The sequence below is a fragment of the Glycine soja genome, chromosome 13, assembly GCF_004193775.1.
Source record: "Glycine soja cultivar W05 chromosome 13, ASM419377v2, whole genome shotgun sequence".
NCBI lineage: Eukaryota > Viridiplantae > Streptophyta > Magnoliopsida > Fabales > Fabaceae > Glycine > Glycine soja.
This window is the reverse complement of record NC_041014.1, coordinates 17,299,473-17,318,696: the sequence shown is the minus strand read 5'-3', so window position 1 is coordinate 17,318,696 and position 19,224 is coordinate 17,299,473. Positions and strand designations below refer to the sequence as shown.

At 37.1% G+C, this 19,224-nt stretch overlaps 1 protein-coding gene across 1 annotated transcript in view; it reads left to right on the top strand.

The window, feature by feature from the left end:
• The first annotated feature begins 319 nt into the window (after positions 1-319).
• LOC114381039 (nudix hydrolase 3) overlaps positions 320-19,224 on the top strand; it is a 38,948-nt gene continuing 20,043 nt past the window's right edge. Inside the window, exons 1-16 of the mRNA XM_028340213.1 lie at positions 320-589; positions 718-897; positions 2,001-2,078; positions 2,762-2,858; positions 3,698-3,831; positions 4,915-4,996; positions 6,148-6,234; positions 6,702-6,808; positions 7,208-7,379; positions 7,449-7,678; positions 7,782-7,863; positions 8,428-8,493; positions 10,447-10,524; positions 10,629-10,724; positions 11,404-11,510; positions 11,632-11,800. Coding sequence (XP_028196014.1) covers positions 519-589; positions 718-897; positions 2,001-2,078; positions 2,762-2,858; positions 3,698-3,831; positions 4,915-4,996; positions 6,148-6,234; positions 6,702-6,808; positions 7,208-7,379; positions 7,449-7,678; positions 7,782-7,863; positions 8,428-8,493; positions 10,447-10,524; positions 10,629-10,724; positions 11,404-11,510; positions 11,632-11,800 — 1,836 coding nt within the window. The 5' untranslated portion in view covers positions 320-518. The remainder of the gene's footprint in view (positions 590-717; positions 898-2,000; positions 2,079-2,761; positions 2,859-3,697; positions 3,832-4,914; positions 4,997-6,147; positions 6,235-6,701; positions 6,809-7,207; positions 7,380-7,448; positions 7,679-7,781; positions 7,864-8,427; positions 8,494-10,446; positions 10,525-10,628; positions 10,725-11,403; positions 11,511-11,631; positions 11,801-19,224) is intronic.

Here is a 19,224-nt window from a genome sequence, read left to right as displayed (position 1 = left end):
TTATAACCCCTATGGAGAAAATTTTTAAAAGTCCCATTAAATATGCTCCTATGGAGAAAATTTTTAAAAGTAAAAGGGTAAAACAAAATGTTTTTTTTAATTGGGAGGCGTTTTTTTTATCAAATAATAATTAAATTTTTTTAAGAGTTCTTATTTAACATTCAATTAATTATTTTTCGTCAAATCAATGTATTTTAAAATAAAGGATAAAATAATTTATTCTAATGTGGTTTCATACGTAAAGATTGAATTCAGACCTTGATCAAGAGAAATATATAGTTAACTACTTGTGTCAATAGCTCTCTCCTCTCTCGCTGATTCCGCCCCCCACCCCAAAGTAATTCCCCTTTACCCTTCATTATGTAACTGAACAAAACTTTACCATTAGTTAGAGAATAATAATACCGATAATGAAAAAAAAAAAGATGGGTGAAGAACATTGAACATTCCTCTGCTTCTCTAATAGTTGACTCCCCTCACTCAAATTGGGCGCAACTTCATTCGACAACGCCTCTCCGATGCAGCAAGCAGAAGAGCACCTCGACGTTCTCACCAAAACCGGCCTCAAAACCGGCGTGTCCAAGCCCAGGTAATAAATAATCAATCCCAAACTCGCCAATCGCTAATATTCACTATCACTTCCTCAAACTTGCGTGTGCGTGCGGTGTGCGTAGCAATAATAATAGCAACAACAATAACGCTTGCGTGTGCGTTCAGGGGAGACGTGCATCGCGATGGCGACTACCACCGCGCCGTCCACGTTTGGATATTCGCGGAGAGCACGCGGGAACTTCTCCTCCAACGGCGCGCCTCGTGCAAGGACTCGTGGCCCGATCTCTGGGATATTTCTAGTGCCGGCCACATTTCCGCTGGTGATTCGTCCCTCACCTCTGCTAGGTATTGCTGCATTGTGAAATTACTGTTTCGCTTTGTGTGTGTGTGTGTGTGTGTGTGTTTGTTTGTTTTCAGATTGTTTCGTGTTTTGAACATTTGGATAAAAATGGTCAAAATAGAATTTGATTGTTGCTTTTTCTTTAACTTTTTCCTGTATGCATTTCGGAGAATAGAGAATCAAGTGAAAACAGAAAATGTTTTTTGTTTTTCAAACCAAAGGATTCCTAATGTTGGGAGGACTAGTCAATTTGGTGTTTTGATGTGACGAAAAAATTGGTTTAGTTGTTTGGTCTTTAACTGATAATTTAGTTCCTGACTTTTGGCGTGTTTGGATTTGTGAATGGCTATTGCATGTGCTCTCGTTCAATTGAAGCAACTCTTTATTGCTTTTGTGTCGTTTATGTGATTTGGCATATGCAATAAGGAAATTTAGTTTGTGACTAAATAGTTTTGAGGCGTGAGTGATAGGAGTTAGGACCAAATTGAGTGATGGTACCAAACTAAATTGACCGTGGGTTACTACTAGATTTGTTTATCTAGTAATACGTTGAAGATCAAATTGACTGCTGGTGCCATTCTTAGGAACCAAATTGAGCTTTAGTAATGTCAAGAATCGAATTGATTATCGGTGCCAATGTTAGGGACTGAATTGATGTTTTGCTCCAAATTGACTTGTTTGGCTTAAATTTTTTTAGAAGAGACATATATTGTTTTTCCAAAAGCTTTTTCGAGAAGTTAGGTTAAAATATATTGTTAAAGTAAATTGATCCAAATGCATCGGGCTTTAAGTGTTGATTACATCTGATATCCATTTTGCTTCAGAAATTATACATATCTTCTTTAGTTTGATATTTACAAGGGGAAATAGTGTAGGCATGTTGCATAGGGTATTGGAAGAAGGGTGTTGGGGTTAAGAAAGGATTATGAGTGTAATTTTCTAAATATGAGGTGTTTGGGGTGTTTTTAATGAGTGCTGAACTTATGGGAGGTCAGTGAAATTACTCTCTATATTTTTAAATTTGAAAGCACAATTATTCAGAATGTTAGCAGAAAAAGTTGCTTTACTAATCAAGTCTGTAGTGTTGTTGTGCGTCTGACTTTTTCAGGAGGGAGCTTGAAGAAGAGTTGGGTATAACCCTTCCTAAGGATGCATTTGAATTGATATTTGTTTTCCTCCAAGAGTGGTAAGTAGTCTATGGTGTATTTCTGTATTTTGTCAAAAATATTAAGGGCATGCTTTTTATTTTCATTTAATATTTTTAATTATTTTTGTAACTATAATTGCATAAATGCTATCACATTGCTTTTATTCTGATTTCTATTTCCAAAGTTTCCTTTTTTTCTTTTACTGTTTACTTCACACAAATTTGAAAATTTAATGTAAACAAGGTGACATTTTTATCATTATTTTCTATAACTATTATAAAGGGAATAGCCCCATATGGTGTCATCTTTCCTCTGGACGTTTTTACCCCTCAACTATTATAAACCACTAAAACATTTTATTTTAACTTCCAACAACAGTTACATGTTTCAAAACAAGTTACATCCAACTACATATACAGATAATTTCCAAGTCCAGGCCCAGAGTGCCGTTTTTGCACTAATATCATTATAATGAAAACATATGAACTGAAAATTAATAGTGAAAAAACAAAGTAAACACCCTCTAATTTTTCTTTCAAGGTTTGTTAAGGGGTTTGTATAGACTATGGGGTGTCTTCCTCAAATGAAGGAGACTGCCAAGTCGATTTGTGTTTCTTTTTCATTTTATTATGTGCTCATAGGATGTTTATCTTCAACTAATGCAGTTCTCTCCTTATTTATCTGTGGACTAGCTGATGTTATCTTTAAATATGAAATGCAGTGTCATAAATGATGGAAAATACATAAATAATGAATATAATGATGTGTATCTGGTAACAACACTTGATCCAATACCTCTGGAAGCCTTTGCACTTCAGGTAAGGATGTGTAAGTTGAATTCAAATTGGACTTATTGGATCTCATTGACATAGCACATCATCTTTATTCGATTATGGGGATAGCATTTATGGCTTTTCATTATTGACTAATTTAGCTTGTTTTACATGTGCTAGAACTCAGTATGAAGGTATTACATTTGTGATCATTGTATATTATTTTATAATTTAATTTTAATTAAAGTTTATGTTTAGTAATTAGTGATTTGAGGCTTATTATTGAATTTAAATATTGAGAAGTTGAGTGCTTTTGGTCATTTTTTCTTGGTCCTTATTCTTGTGCTACATATCGTTGATTGTAGTTATTTTGTTTTGAGTGTTTCTTTTAAATTAATTCTTTCGCACATGGGAATTACTTTGAAATATCTGGTGACAGGAATGATAGGCCTACTATAAGTAAACTTCATAAAATTTAGTCCAAAAACATTATTTGTAACATCAATAACATAAATGTCTAATATCATTTGTTTGAGTTCAAACAATTTTAACATGTCTAGAAGAATTATACAATAGACGTTCAGAGTCATGCGATTTCATTGTTTATATTACGTTACACTTCTATTTTATTATCTGCTATATTCATTGAATTCCGTTAGATGAATTGGTTCATTATAGTTCGCTGGGTGGTAGTAGTCTGCAAGACAATAATGGGTTGACAATATGTAATATTTATTTCCAGGATTGTAGATAAATGACTGTTATTTGATGTGCTAATCTAATCCCATTCCTTTCATGCCTATCCTTTAGTCTTCTAGGTGCATGCATGATTTGTATTATAAACTTTCCTGATCTGTTGTGACGGGATCTTTTTACATTGGCAGGAAACTGAGGTTTCTGCTGTTAAATATATCTCTTATGAAGAGTATAAAAGGTTACTGGCCAAAGAAGATTCAGGCTATGTCCCTTATGATGTTAATGGACAATATGGTCAACTCTTTGATATAATTGAAAAGAGGTATGTTATTATTTAAATTATGATCAATTCTTTGATATAATTGAAAAGAGGTATATTATTATTTAAATTACGTTCAAGTGTTCAACTATTTTGATATAATCCAAAAGAGGTATACTATTATTTTTTGTGAAGCCAAACCTCTTTCATTTTGCAATAACTCTTGAAAATAATATCATTATTCTGGTTTGTTTCTATCCATATGAAGGTGTTAGTGAGGAGTGTGTGATATTTGTTGTGCAAGTGTTGGTGTTGGAGACGTGTTTGACACTTAGACACCTCATGCAAGAGCAGTGTCGTACTTCATAGCTTAGAAGCTGGTATGGTAGGGAGAGGCACGTGCTTAGATGTTGGTTTGACAAGGTGAAGAGTGGCCATTACAAGTATGGATATTTCTCTCCAAATATACCAAAAACAGCAAAGACCAAACGTGTACACAAAATTCAGACATTGTCATCTTCTGAATCCTTTTATGTAAACCAAGAAAACATCCTCTAATGTGAAGGGGCAAACCAAATATTCATCCAACAAACCAACTGTTATAGAATTTAGGTGGGAAAGAGAAAGAAACAGAAAAACAGAGAAAGAAAGAGGGAAAGAGAGAAGAAACAGAATAGAGAGGATAGAAGGAAAGAGAAGAGAAACAGAGAGGTCAAGGAAATGTGCACTGCACCCTGTGATTATCATTCAGTCTGTCTAAAATACAACAGACCTGCCTTATTTATAGACAGCTACCTAACAGCCATAAAATAAGAGAGGCTGGCTGAAAGTAACTAACTGACATCCTTTTCTTTTTATATTTACATATCACCAACCATCTCATGCCAAACGAAAAATTGCAACCCAGTATGTAGGAATAAGTGTGTCATTGTTTCCGTTCCGATCCAAACAGAAACTGTATGGATTTACTTTTAGGTGCAGTTTTCCTACAATCACATAGCTGTCTTAGAACTCAACATTCTTTAACTCTTCGTATATTTATTTATGACTATGTATTCTCCGAAGGACAACTACATGATATGTAAAACAGATATTTGTTATTATATACTTATTTTGGTAATCATTACATTTACATATTTGTTGAAGGTACAAGGAAAATACTGTAGCCCGCAGTTTGACTCTACAGAAGCAAATAAGTCGTTATGCTCCTATTTCCCTCAGTGCTGAGGTTGTTGTAATTTTTATTTTCATTTGTTTTTGGTTCATATATTGTATTGAACTGGATCTATCTACTGTTTAGCTTTGTTTTTTTGCTCCCTCAGTGCATGTCGCTAAAGTATGTTAGTTCTATCATATCACATCACTTCCCTCCTTGAATGTGAATGCATCTTATTTTATGTCTAATATTAAATTGGTTTGACATAATGGGGCCTTAGTGTATGGAAAAAGACTAACTGTGATGTCTTTATATGGTGTAATAAATACTTGCATGTTTTGGTGTATTGCAAAGGTAATTCTGTCAGCTAGTGTTTCTCTGTCATTTTTTAATTTTTGGCATGGGATCCAATCACGTATTTGAGAATGAACTTTGATCTCACAAAAGATATTGTCTAAATTTGACAGTTTGCCAAATGGGGATTGAACCTGGCACTTAATCTTTGAGCTGACTAAAAAACCTGGCAATGTGCCATTTTTTTCTCATGGTAGAGAATATTCTGAGACTTATCTTTCTTGAACCATTTGACTGCATTTTGTTTTTTCTTGGCAACATGATCTTGATACTGGGGGGTAAAATCTATAGGAACTGGAATGTTAACAGAATTTGTACCCAGCTATTGGTTCCCTCTGGGACTGACCTTAGTCTGATGTTGGAACCATGTGGCTGGTAGTCTAACTATTTGTACTGATAGTACCGCTGGTACTGATTATATATATAATATAATTTATTTTTGCCGATAAAAAAAAATGATCTTGATACTGAATGGTAAGGGGAATTCTGCATTACAATGTGCACAGAAATCCCCATAACAAAGCATTAGCAGAAATGGGTACAGTATCAATTAACAAATGTTTTATTGATTTATAGGAAAAATGAAGAATGTAATATATTAACATTATGTGTATTTGCATGGAGATTATGATACTAGCAAATAATTCTATGTTGCTTTTACATCAGTGTGATTAACTATGAGGATTTTGGATGATTTTTTTTGTTGCAAATAAATTAATTAGAAGTGTCATTTTTGAACATTCAAGGTTGTGATATGATATCATGATTGGTTGTCAGTTTATTATAACTTGGACTATCAATAACATATTTCTCCTAAAATTTGTGGTCCCTTTTAACCTTATAATAAGTTTAATGTTTCATTCTGGCAGTTGACAGGGCTTACAGATTCAGACAAAGAGGCTCTAGTTTTTGTTGTCAAGGCTGCAAATGTTATGGATGAAATTTTTTATCTGCAGGTTGTGTTTTTTTTTTTTTTTTTGATCAGCTGCAGGTTGTGTTTAATTGTTTAATATCCATTAATAGCTGTGTTTGTATGAATTTGTCTTTTTTTTTTTTTATCGGCAAATGTTACTTGTTAGTTTTTGGTGTTTGTATGAATTTGTTTGTACACCTTATCTGCATTTATTTTATGTTATATGTTTAATATGCATGCTCATATGAAGCTATGGAATTTAATGGTAATTTTGACTTTTAACTTTTATACATGCAAATAATTTCATATGCATGTAATTATGTGTCATGTAGCATGCTTGATACCTAGATTTTGATAATGATATTATGATATTTGACGGGCAATTTATTTCTTGCTCCAAAAAATATTCTAATTGTTTTAAACTGTGATTTGTAGAGTAGAACTAGGAAGATGGATATGTGTAAATCAAAGTGTGCATTGCTAATGTTTGTCTATTTATTTCCCTATCAGGCATGGTACAGTAATCCATCTCTTAGAGATTGGTTGAAGGAGCATGCTGATACATCAGAGTTTAATAAGTTGAAATGGTCATATTATCAGATTAACAAGAGCCCGTGGTATGTGTTTTGTTGGCAATGTAATCTACCAATTGAATGGTGTATATAATAGATAGATAGGCAGACTTTGGTATTTTTTATGCCAGAGAATTAGCCTGGTCTAAGGCCAAATATCCTAAAACTTAGCTCATTTGCTTACTTTAGTATTATGTTTCTCTCTAGAATTTGTTTTCTTAATCCAAGGGGCCCTTTTTACAATCCAATATTTGTTGGCACTTGAAATCGCTAGGACCAAATGCCAGATGGTGTTCTTGACAGATACACGAACATCCCATCAGCCTTAAATACTGCAAATTTTTTTAATATGATACACAGTAGAATGGTAGAGCCTACTTATTTTAAAATGACCCTGTTATGTCCAGATCTGTTATATAATTATAATCTATTAATTGTTGGCAGGTCTAGCCTTGATGAAGACGAGGCATTTTTGTCGACCGCAGATTCAGCAATAAGGTTGCTTTCTAAAGCAACTAGGATAGTGAAAGATTGGAAGGGTTTGGAATACAGAGCAGCATTTCCCTTGCTTAAACCTGCTGGCGCTAATTTCTACCCTCCAGACATGGACAAAATGGTACCATTATGTCAAGCATATGCTATATTGTTTGCAAATTTGAAAAATGATAAAGCTATTATCTTGCAGGAGTTTGAATTATGGAAGGACAGTCTAGAAAAGCATGAACAGAAGGAAGCAACAGGCTTTTTCAGTGTTATTAAAAGGCACAGTGAATTTATTTTAGATTCTCATCTGTCTGATAACAAAACAGGTTCTCATGATCTCTATATAGTTCCTTACTCCGAAGAGTACAAGTCTCTTCTTGCAAAAGCCTCTGATTTATTGCATAAAGCTGGAGACATTAGCGACTCACCGGGGTATGCTGTTTTTCATCCATGTTTTCATTATTAAGCAGCCATTGTCTTACTTCATGTTAAATACTACTTACAAATGCTGATTAACTCATTCTTTCCGGTTTAGTTTGAAGAGGCTGCTACATAGCAAGGCTGATGCTTTCCTTTCAAATGATTATTATGACTCAGATATAGCCTGGATGGAATTGGTTAGTCATATTCTGTATTTTATTTTTGTGCTACAGCCATTATTAAGTTGTAGGCAAGTTGGCGAGATTTGTTGTGAATACTGAATATATCTAGTTACTCTCATGTATCAAAATAACTCCATTATTTTGATATTCTATATCAAAAAACTGATTCTGTATTGTTAGCTTCACTAATGTAAACCAGAAATTTTGTTCAAAGCATGCTAATTTTTATAATGGTTCTACTTTTCTTAGTCATGCACATAGACATGGACATGCTACTCTACTTTTATGGTATTTTGATGATAGTTGGTTTATTCCTTGCTTATTTCTTTCGTCTCCTGTATAGCATTTAGTTCATAAGTTAAATCTGTTTCCTGTGCAAAATAAAAGAGAAAACATCATGATTGTTTTCTCTTAACTGCCTCTAGCTGACTAAATTCAAAGAATTATATTTAAGATTATAATTTTATTTTTGATCTGATCAAGTATTATTGATGTTATATTGTTTTGCCAAATTGTTTATATTGTGATACATTTTTATATCATGAAATTATTGCTTACATTCTATTATTTTCCGTGCAGGACTCTAAGTTAGATGTCACTATTGGTCCGTATGAAACTTATGAGGATAAACTTTTTGGATATAAGGTAAGTCTTAACAATGAGGCTTTGTACAGCTTATACAATTAAAGTTCTATGATATGATTTTTTCATATTGGAATGGTTCATACTTCTCAAATTTATAGCATATTCTATGAGAAATTATATAACCTCTGAAAATAATAGCTGAATATGCAGCTGAACCATTTAAAAGTGGACACCTGTCAACTAAAAAAATTATAAAATATTAATTAATAAATTTTAATTTTCTAGACTTTTTTTCAACTTCTTTGACTTTTTGATCCACAAGCATAATAACAATTGAACTGTCTCACAATTAAAAAAAAAGGAAAAAACACATCAAATATAATAGTAACTAAAAGTTATCAAATTTCATAACAATTATATATAATATATATCTAAATATGTTTATAATATAATGTAAGTTAATAATAAATAACGTTAATAATTAGATATACAATCTTTTAAAGAGAATTAGATATATAGATAGATAAATGAGACTTATAATTTCCAAATCTACCCCTTCCATTAACTCAGATTCCCAGCCCCCTATGGTTAACCAAACTTAAAACATTGTCACCATAACCTAAATCGCAGCCCCTTCAAAGTGGAGACCCAAACGACCACTATTGAAGCTTCATTACTCCCACCAACTCTCATAACACCTGAAAAGAACCCTTTTGTGATCTACCCCTTTGCACTCAACCTCTGAAACGGAGATGAATTTCCTTAAAATTCTCTTTGGGTTGAGGAACTGGTTGAGGGTTTGAATGGGCTGAAGATGCCACCAAAGACTTAGTGGAGGAGGTTTCAGAAAGGGCCCTGGGATTTGTAGGCACGGTGGAGAAGTCATCATTGGAGATGATGCAGCCGATGGGACGAGGGAGTGGAAGCAGCGTGAAACATGTGCCATGAGAGAAGAGATGAAGGGTTGAGAGAGTCTGTTTGTGTATGCAGCACAGCATGGTTGAAGGGATTGCTGTGAAGGATGAGTGGTTGCTGCACAGCATCATGATGATTGAAGGTTCAGCCATGGTGTGCTGTGAAGGTAAGCAAGGACATGGTTGAAGCCACCATCAGTTGTAAAGGAAACGGCAACAATGGAAGCATAGTATATTTGTTTTGTGTGTTCTCAATGAGAAGGTGTAGGGGCAACTTTGGAAAGAGCTTATATTTTAAAACATTAAAAACTACGTACCCCATTGCCCAGAGGCTCTTCGCTCTTCGCTTATATTTTAAAACATTAAATTAAATAAATATTTTACAGTAAGATTTTAAAATTATTTGACAAGTGTCAATTTTTAACAAGTTCAGAGGGTTATTTGCCTTGCAACTTTCAGAGGATATAGCAATGCTCTATAACTATTGAATGAAATAGTTCGACAATGGACATAAAAATAATTATATTTTCATTTATTTGATATCAAATTTAGATCTGGAGATCAGTGTCATCGTATGGTTTATCGTAGACCCAAATCTATTCATTACCAAGAATGCCAGTATTTACCGTCAGATTTTATAATGGACACACATTGAGGTACTCCTGCATAATTTGAGATTGACTGGATGAGTTTGTTGAGGGAAGATTGTAGGACAACTGTATCTAAAATATCTTTCAAAGACCCTTCTCATTATTCCATATATGCCATATATTAAAATAGTAACACTGGTCAGGATAATATAAGCATCCAAAAGATTAAGTTTGTAAAGTTGCTTTGCTGAAAGCATAAAGTAACTTTGACCAGCCAGAGGTTAATGGACCAATTTCTGGTGCAATTAAGGTTGAAGCTTATCTGTGAAATCATCTAATGTTCTGGGTTGAATCTCTAAATAATTTTGCACTGTCATGAATAAGCAAACATAAATCCATTCCAGTCTAAATTCACTGGAAACTTGCTAGCATTATCCTACTTGAAAAGGCATATGATGCCATCTTTGACTTGTGAATCAGTATTAGTAATTGTGTTACAATTCTTTTAGGCTACCTTTGAAGCATATATTGGAATCAGAGATGACGAAGCAACAGCTCAATTGAAACTCTTTGGTGATAATCTGCTGGTACTATGCCTCAAGCATTCCATTGTGAATAATTTTTGTAGTTTTTCTTTTTATTTTCTCTTAATTTAGTGGAATTGGCATCTCAAATAAATCTGCATCTTAAGCTTCTGGAGCAAAATCTCCCAATGGACAGTGCATACAAATCAGAAGATGTGAATGCAGCACCTATCCGTGTTATTCAGCTTCTATATAATGCAGGGGTGAGTGTTAGGAATATTTGAATATTGAGTGTGAATTTGTTTCTCTCTCTCTGTCTCTACACCCCTGCCCCCCCCCCCACACCCCCCCACACACAAATGTAGGGGGGATATGGATGATTTTTTGTTGAGGGCTTACCCACTCTGTGCTAAGTTGCAAACAGCTTTGGTAATGTCAATGTATATCACAGTGCTTGATATATATTTGATTACCTTAGCAGGTTGTGTGGACAGTGAGGTTGGGATGTTAATACGAAAGTACCTCTGGTACTTTTTTTAATATTATAATCATAGTTTTGTTGATAAAAAAAACACACACAGTCACAAATATATATGTATGAGGAGGGATCAAGTTACTCCAAGAGTAACTCTAAAAAGTTACTCTCTGTTCTCATCGTTTATTTTATTTTAATGTTACGGTCAAAGATTATATATAGATGCTTCTGACTTCTATTGTAATTGTCCAGTTTCTGTTCAATTTTGAACTAACCTGCTGTCCAAAATAGTGGTAAAAAACATGATTTAACGGACAAACAGTACAGTCCATGACTTCTGGCTTAGTTATTATGGTGGACACAATTTTCCATATGTTCTTCCTAATAAAATTCACAAGGGATTGCAATGCAGTACTTTATGCTTAAAACTATCCAACCGGAAATTTTACATTGATGAATTATTTCAGGATGTCAAGGGACCACAAACTCTTGCTTTCAATCTTCCAAATGATGAGCGTATTGTAAAAGACCGGGGATCATCAATGGTCATGCTTAAGAATGTTTCAGAGGCTAAGTAATGTTTCTGACCCTAAAATTTCTGGTTTGTTCAAGTTACGACTTTCAATTGTGAATGGGTCTCTTCCATTTTTTATTTTCCTAAATGGATATTTTATGAACCTGTCAATTCTTACCAGGTTCAAGCATATTCTTCTTCCTATAGCTGCTGCCTGTGTTGCAAATGACCAACAAGAACATGTAGATTTTGAATCATTCTTTACACATACAATTTGTCATGAATGCTGCCATGGAATTGGACCACATACCATAACACTTCCAAATGGCCAAAAGTCTACTGTCAGATTGGTCAGTTCCACAATATACTTCACTTGAGAAATTTCTTTGATTGCTAAAACTTTTGCAGTTAACTTAATGTCAGTATGGATGTTAAATTCGTTGCCATTATTATTATTATTATTATTACTACTACTACTACTAAAAGTTACTGTTTTTTTTTTTTGAACGGCCAAAATTATAATATATTAATTAGAGAATAAAAGATACATAGTACCAGAGGTACTACAACAAACCACAGGAGGTAGGGTCTCCTGAGTCAGAAAGCAATTAAAAGTATCTAACATCCCAACAAAAACAGTACATCCCATCCCAACATGACAAACACTACTTAAAAGCTACAGCCATAGCTGAAGACCATTGGTGAAAAGGAACAGTAAAATCCTTTTCCCACCCCCTCATCCAGGACCAAGAGAGGAAAATTGTATTATCCACCAGCTTGGAGATGACAAAAGGATGATTGTTGAAGATAATGTCGTTTCTAAGCTTCCATATTGATGTTGTAGCTGCTATCCACCAGATTTTCCACCTTCTGTTAGTGTCCTTCAATCCTGACATGGAATAATGCTGGATGAAATTATCCATAGGCCTCCAATGGAGCACTCTAGGTTCCTTTACCCATGAGCTGAATTCCCACCATAGAGGCATAACTTTATGGCACAAGAAGAATAAGTGGGAGGCAGATTCAGCTTTGTTTTGACAAAAGGGGCACAAATCATTTTCAATGGTAACATGCCTCCTAATTAAATTATCCTTAGTGGGCAATCTGTCCCATAGAAGTCTCCAAGCAAAGACTAGGGCTCTAGGAGGGATTTTGATGTTCCATAGGTGATGGAAACCAAGACATTGATCTTCATGAAGATGATCAGCTTTGATATAAAGATATGTAGAATTAGTAGAGAAAATTCCTTTAGGGTCAGCTCCCCACACCCAAGAGTCTTTCAAAATTGTAGATGGCCTAATTGCAGCAGTTTGATCAATAAACTCTGAGGCTCTTCCCATTTCATTATCAAACAGATTGCGCTTCCAAGAAAAGCTCCATTCCCACCCAGATTCACAAAGGGATCCCATGGTTGCCACTGTCTGAAGTTTCTGAGATGAGAGTTGGTATAATTCCGGACTAAAAGTTACTGTTGAAATGTATAGTGGTTTATAGGTGATAGACCCCGTACACAAGAGGAGGAGCCAAGTGAAGCCTTAGCCCATCACCATCCCACTGTGGGCCCTAAGGTGTGGTACGTTTATTCTAGAAGAAAGAAGAATGTTGCCAATACAAATGACAGCTAGAACCAAGCTGACGTGGAGAGAAGAGATTGGCTGGATGCAAGAGCTACTCACCTTTTTCCTTAATAAGAGGAGCAGTATGTACTGGGGAATATCATCTTTGGATCATTGAAAAGTTGTTAGTAATGATTAGGCCGGTGCCACCTGGCCTACGGAGCTGAGCTCTGGTTGTTCCCTGTTTGTAATACTCTTTTACCAAATCATAAATAAAGCTCTTATACAATTTCATCATCTTTTTTCTATAATATTACTGTTTGATTAAGTTGGTTCCTAACAATAGGCATGCCAAATTGGATTTAGAGGAAACAAAATCTCTAATTATGTTTATCTATTGTAAATTTGTAACTATATAAACCAATCTCCGTTTCAAACTTGCGGTTCCAGCATCTTTATGCCTACTGTTTCTCCTCTATGCCCAAGATGCTTGTGTACGGGCCAAATTTGAGATGATGCAAACTCTAAGCTACTTTGATGACATGAAGAGGACACCTACTTGGAACTACCCATTATCTTCATCGCTGCAAATAATATAACCCTCCTTGCTCCTTAGCAGCTCCAATTATCCTCATAGTGTTACTGACCTGCTAGCAATGATAATCTTGAGTGAATGTGATTGGATCCCAGTTTCTTACATCATTAAATGTTTCAGGGAGAAAAGATATCAAATCTGAGTTTCATCTCTATCACCTTGTGCAACAAAAGACTCAACCTCAAGAGAGAGAATATGTGTAGAGAGAGAAACACTGGGTGGGAGAGAGATAGGTTTAGAGGAAAGAGAGTGAGCCCCAGTGAGGAAACCCGACGGGTCTATGTCGGGAATAGAGGAAAAGCCCAGCAACACTACGCTGTGACAAATTGGAGAGATAACAGGGATATCACATCCTTTTACTTCACTCGTTTCGGAGATGCCATTACAGAAAGGGAGCTATGGTATCACTTCAAGAAGTGGGGGGACGTCAGGGAAATTTTCATACCAAATCGAAGAAAGTACACCGGAAGAAGGTATGGATTTGTCAGATTCAAAGGGATACGAGACACACAATACACGGCAAGGCAGCTGAATAAGATTGTAATAGGTTGACTGAAGCTATATGTCAATATCCCTAAGTATGGATGGGAGCAGTCAAGGAAGGAAGATACAGGCCGTAAACCGCTGAATAAAAAATAAAAGCCTCAAACAGAGGATAATTGTGCCAGACAAGAACACCAGACAAAACCAATCTCCTACCTGGATGCGTTGGACACATACTAACTGGGTACCGAGACATCGAGTGGCCCCCAACAGCCTACCATACAGTCGTGGACCCTCAACTTCCTCAATCCACATTGACATTGGGCCAGAAGACACAAATTGGTTGGAAGATGTGTGGGTAGGGAGATTAAAAAACCCAGCCATGTTTGAGAGATTGGAGTATGAGGTATGGTGGTTGACAGGAATGGACTTAAAACCCAAATATATTGGAGATGATCTAGTTCTACTCTTCGGCCTTATTGATGAAGTTGCATAGCAAATCATGAATGACGGAGTGGACGGAGGCACACCGTTATTTTATTCCATGGAAAGATGGAGCCCGAATGTAAAAATAGGGAGTAGGCTGACCTGGGTTCATGTGTGGGGAATTCCACTGCAAGCTTGGAGCGTGAAACATATTCAGAAGATGATGGCGGTTATGGATGATATGGTTGACTTGGATGACGATGTGGAGGATAAACGGCGGCTGGATAGAGCAAGGGTGCTCATCATGGCGGCCGATGATACAACACACCATTGACGTCGTCATTCGTGGTGAAACCTTCTAGGTGCATGTTGTCGAGGAGTGTGGGGGTGTCTGTCGAGACCATAATGGGCACGAACGAAGCATAGGAGGATCGTCGGAGGAGATCAACTCCGACGACATCCACCTGGACTGCAACACGCTCGCCTCGCCGGAAAAGTGGTGTTTCGAGGAGATCCCGCACCGCCTGATGGAGAAGCTGTTGGGGACGAAGGAAATCGAAAACTAGTGGACAACTAGTTTACCCACGGGTCAACGTAATTGCACATACCCACTGGGTATGGACGAAAACCGGAGGGTGGTAGGCGGAAATCAGCAACAATCCGAGGTGGGGCAGAATGATACCCAAAGGAGGAGAACAACGATCACTGACATGTGTGACGCTGCAGCCAAACACAGGTAGGCACAGTGCATGGATGACCCCAATGCTGTAACAGGGACTCAGATTTTTCACGAAAAAGGAAATGTGGAGAAGGGGGAAACCAGTGGGACAGCTAATCCAACGAAAGCAGGTGATGAGTCACAGTGCGATGATAGCTGGCAGCCACGTGACAATTTTAAAAAAAAAGGAACGAGATGTAGACAGAATGATACCCAAAGGAGGAGAACAACGGTCACTGACATGTGTGACGCTGCAGCCAAACACAGGTAGGCACAGTGCACGGATGACCCCAATGCTGTAACAGGGACTCAGATTTTTCACGAAAAAGGAAATGTGGAGAAGGGGGAAACCAGTGGGACAGCTAATCCAACGAAAGCAGGTGATGAGTCACAGTGCGATGACAGCTGGCAGCCACGTGACAATTTAAAAAAAAAAGGAACGAGATGTAGATAGAATTGAAGAAATATTTACGGAGCAGGTCAGTGAGGGTATTAGTGGGCCAGCTAAAGGGATGGGCCTCAGTCCAAAAAAACAGGGTTTGCTAAGTCACACCCCCAACGGAAAAGAAGGCAATATGGGCCTCAATCCAGAAAACAGCAAGGCTGGAACGGAAAATGGGTGGCAGGTGTACTCAAGACTATGTTCAGTGTGTCTTCAGGCACCATTCGTATGGTCTTTCCTATTTCTGTAATTTAGTACCTCTGGTACTCCTTTATATATATATATATATATATATATATATATATTATTTTTGCTGATAAAAAAAAGGTGTACTCAAGACTAAGGAGGGGCCAAAAGAAATCCCATTTGGGCCTTTACGATCCAACATCAGAAATTGATATGCAGGGAGCTAATCTACAGAATCAGTCCACACAAAACATGGCACAACAAGGGATAATTCAGAATGCTGACCAGGTTCACAACAATGACACATCTGATCACAATGGCGATATAGTTGCAAACTCAGAATCCGAAAGTCAACACAATCAAGAGGCAACTTATATATGGAGCAAGGCTAAACAATTGGGGGTTTCAGGAGTGGAGGAGCAGAAAATAATCATTGAAAAAATCAATCAGATGGAAGCAAGGGACAAGACAGAAGCGGAAAGGAGGGGAGTTAACATAAGGAGTTAATGAATATAGTTTCATATAATGTTAGGGGTTTGGGGAGGGGTGTAAAGTGGGCAGCAATTAGAAGATTGAGAAAGATGGAGATTGTTGATATGATTTGTCTTCAAGAAACAAAAAAAGAAGTCATTGACAATGCTTTGTGCCAGGCGCTTTGGGGGGATGCAGAAGTGTCATGGGAGATGCAGCCTACTACTAACACAACAGGTGGTATATTATGCATGTGGTGTGAGAAATCCTTCAGGCTTTAGAGAAAAGTTATTGGAAATGGTTTTATACTATTGGTGGGGGAATGGATCAGAGAAGAACAGCAGGTCAATATAGTTACCGTCTATTCACCTTGCGACATCCATAATAAGAGACTTCTATGGGATACTGTAAGGCAGCTAAAAGCAGCACTTGAGGGGTTGTGGTGTATCTTGGGCGATTTTAATTCCATTAGGGACCCTGATGAAAGATTTGGGAGTTGCCAAAGATTATCCACAGATAGCAGCATGAATGAATTTAATGAATGGATAGATGATATGGAGATTCTAGAGGTACCTTGTGTAGGCAGAAAGTTTACTTGGTACAGATCCAATGGTGCCTCTAGAGCAGATTGGACAGGTTTCTGGTATCCTCGGAGTGGCTTGGAAGATGGCCTGCAAGCTTCCAGACTACTCTTGCCAGAAATTTCTTAGATCATTGTTCGATTTCTTAGATCCTAAACCTTTTAGGGTTTTGGACTGTTGGTTATCAGACAATTCCTTCAAGGAACTTGTTCATCAATGCTGGACATCTCATCAACAACCAGGTTGGGGCGGATATGTGCTCAGAGAAAAATTTAAGAGATTAAAATAGAGGATGAAGAGTTGGAACAAGGAACAGTATGGTGATACATTCAAAAAGTTCAAAAGATAGAGTTGGAACTAAATAAATTGGAGGAAGACACAATCCATAGGCAGTTATCTTCACAAGAAGAGACAAAGAGAAAACAATTACAGGAAGCCCTATGGCTAGCGGCCCAAGCTCATGAATCTTTGTTGAGGCAGAAAGCGAGATTGAGATGGATCAAGGAGGGTGATTGCAATTCACACTATTTTCACCTTCTGATGAGTGCTAACCGCAGGAATAACTCTATCAAAGGGGTCATGCTTGATGGAACATGGATAGACGAGCCACATAAGGTGAAGGAGGAGGTTAGGGATTTCTTTTCACAAAGATTTCAAGAACCAAACTACTGTAGGCCCAGGCTGGATGGTATTAATTTCCAGACCATCAACCAACATCAGAATAATATCCTGGTGGCTTCTTTTCGGGAGGAGGAAGTAAGGCAAGCTATTTGGGATTGTGGAAGTGAGCGATGTCTGGGGCCTGATGGTTTCAATTTCAAGTTCATAAAGAAGTTTTGGCACCTGTTCAAACCTGATGTCCTTCGCTTTCTAGATGAATTTCATGCCAATGATGTCTTCCCTAGGGGTTGTAATGCATCCTTCTTAGCATTAATCCCCAAGGTGTCTGATCCTCAAATCCTGAATGATTACTGGCCTATCTCCCTTATAGGCTGCATGTACAAGATTGTGGCGAAACTGTTGACTAAAAGATTGAAGGTGGTGATGCCATTTATCATTAACGAGGCCCAATCTGCTTTCATTGAAGGGAGACATCTACTTCATAGTGCACTCATAGCGAATGAGGTGATAGATAAGGCCAAGAGGAGTAACAAATCATGCCTTGTATTCAAAGTGGATTATGAAAAGAAATATGATTTGGTCTCATGGAACTTTCTGATGTATATGATGAAGAGAATAGGTTTCAGTCCAAAATGGATCAAGTGGATTGAAGGGTGTGTCAAATCTGCATCTATTTCTGTTTTGGTGAATGGTACCCTGACAGTTGAGTTCCTACTGCAAAGGGGTCTTAGGCAAGGAGATCCATTGGCACCCTTCTTATTTAATATTATTGCTAAAGGTTTGACTGGTTTGATGAGGAGAGCTTTGGAGAAAAATCTGTACATGGCCTTCCCAGTTGATGCCAATAAAGTGCCCATCAGCATCCTACAGTATACTGATGACACAATCTTTTTCGCGGAAGCATCCAAGGAGAATGTGGAAGCTATAAAGGTGATCCTTTGGTCTTTTGAGCTGGTTTCTGGTTTAAGGATCAACTTTGCTAAGAGCTGTTTTGGAGCTTTTGGAGTGACAGATCAATGGAAGCAAGATGCGGCCAATTATTTGCATTGTAGTTTGCTGGCTTTTCCGTTTGTTTATCTTGGTATACCCATAGGGTCCAACCCGAGGCGATGTTAGGTGTGGGACCCGATTATCCATAAATGTGAGAGAAAGTTATCGAAATGGAAGCAAGGACACATTTCATTTGGGGGGAGAGTGACATTAATAAAGTCAGTACTAACATCAATTCCTATTTATTTCTTCTCTTTTTTCAGGGTGCTTCAATTAGTGGTGGACAAGCTAGTGAAAATACAACATAGATTCCTATGGGGAGGAGGGTTTGACCAAAATAAGATCTCTTGGATTAGATGGGAGAAGGTGTGCTTACCGAAAGAAAGGGGAGGGCTTGGCATCAAGGACATCAACACTTTCAATCTTGCTCTACTAGGCAAATGGAAGTGGCATCTCTTACATAACCAAGGAGAACTTTGGGCTAAAGTATTGGAATCAAGATATGGCGGATGGAGGGGTTTGGAGGATGAAGCAAGGGCAGCCAATGAGTCAGCTTGGTGGAGGGATTTAAAAAGGGCTGCACATCAGTCATAACAGGGAAGGGCTCTCCAAGATGGATTTAGATGGAAGGTAGGAGTTGGAGATAGAATCAAATTCTGGGAGGATAGGTGACTGTGTCAGGAGGAATCTTTAGCAGAAAAATAT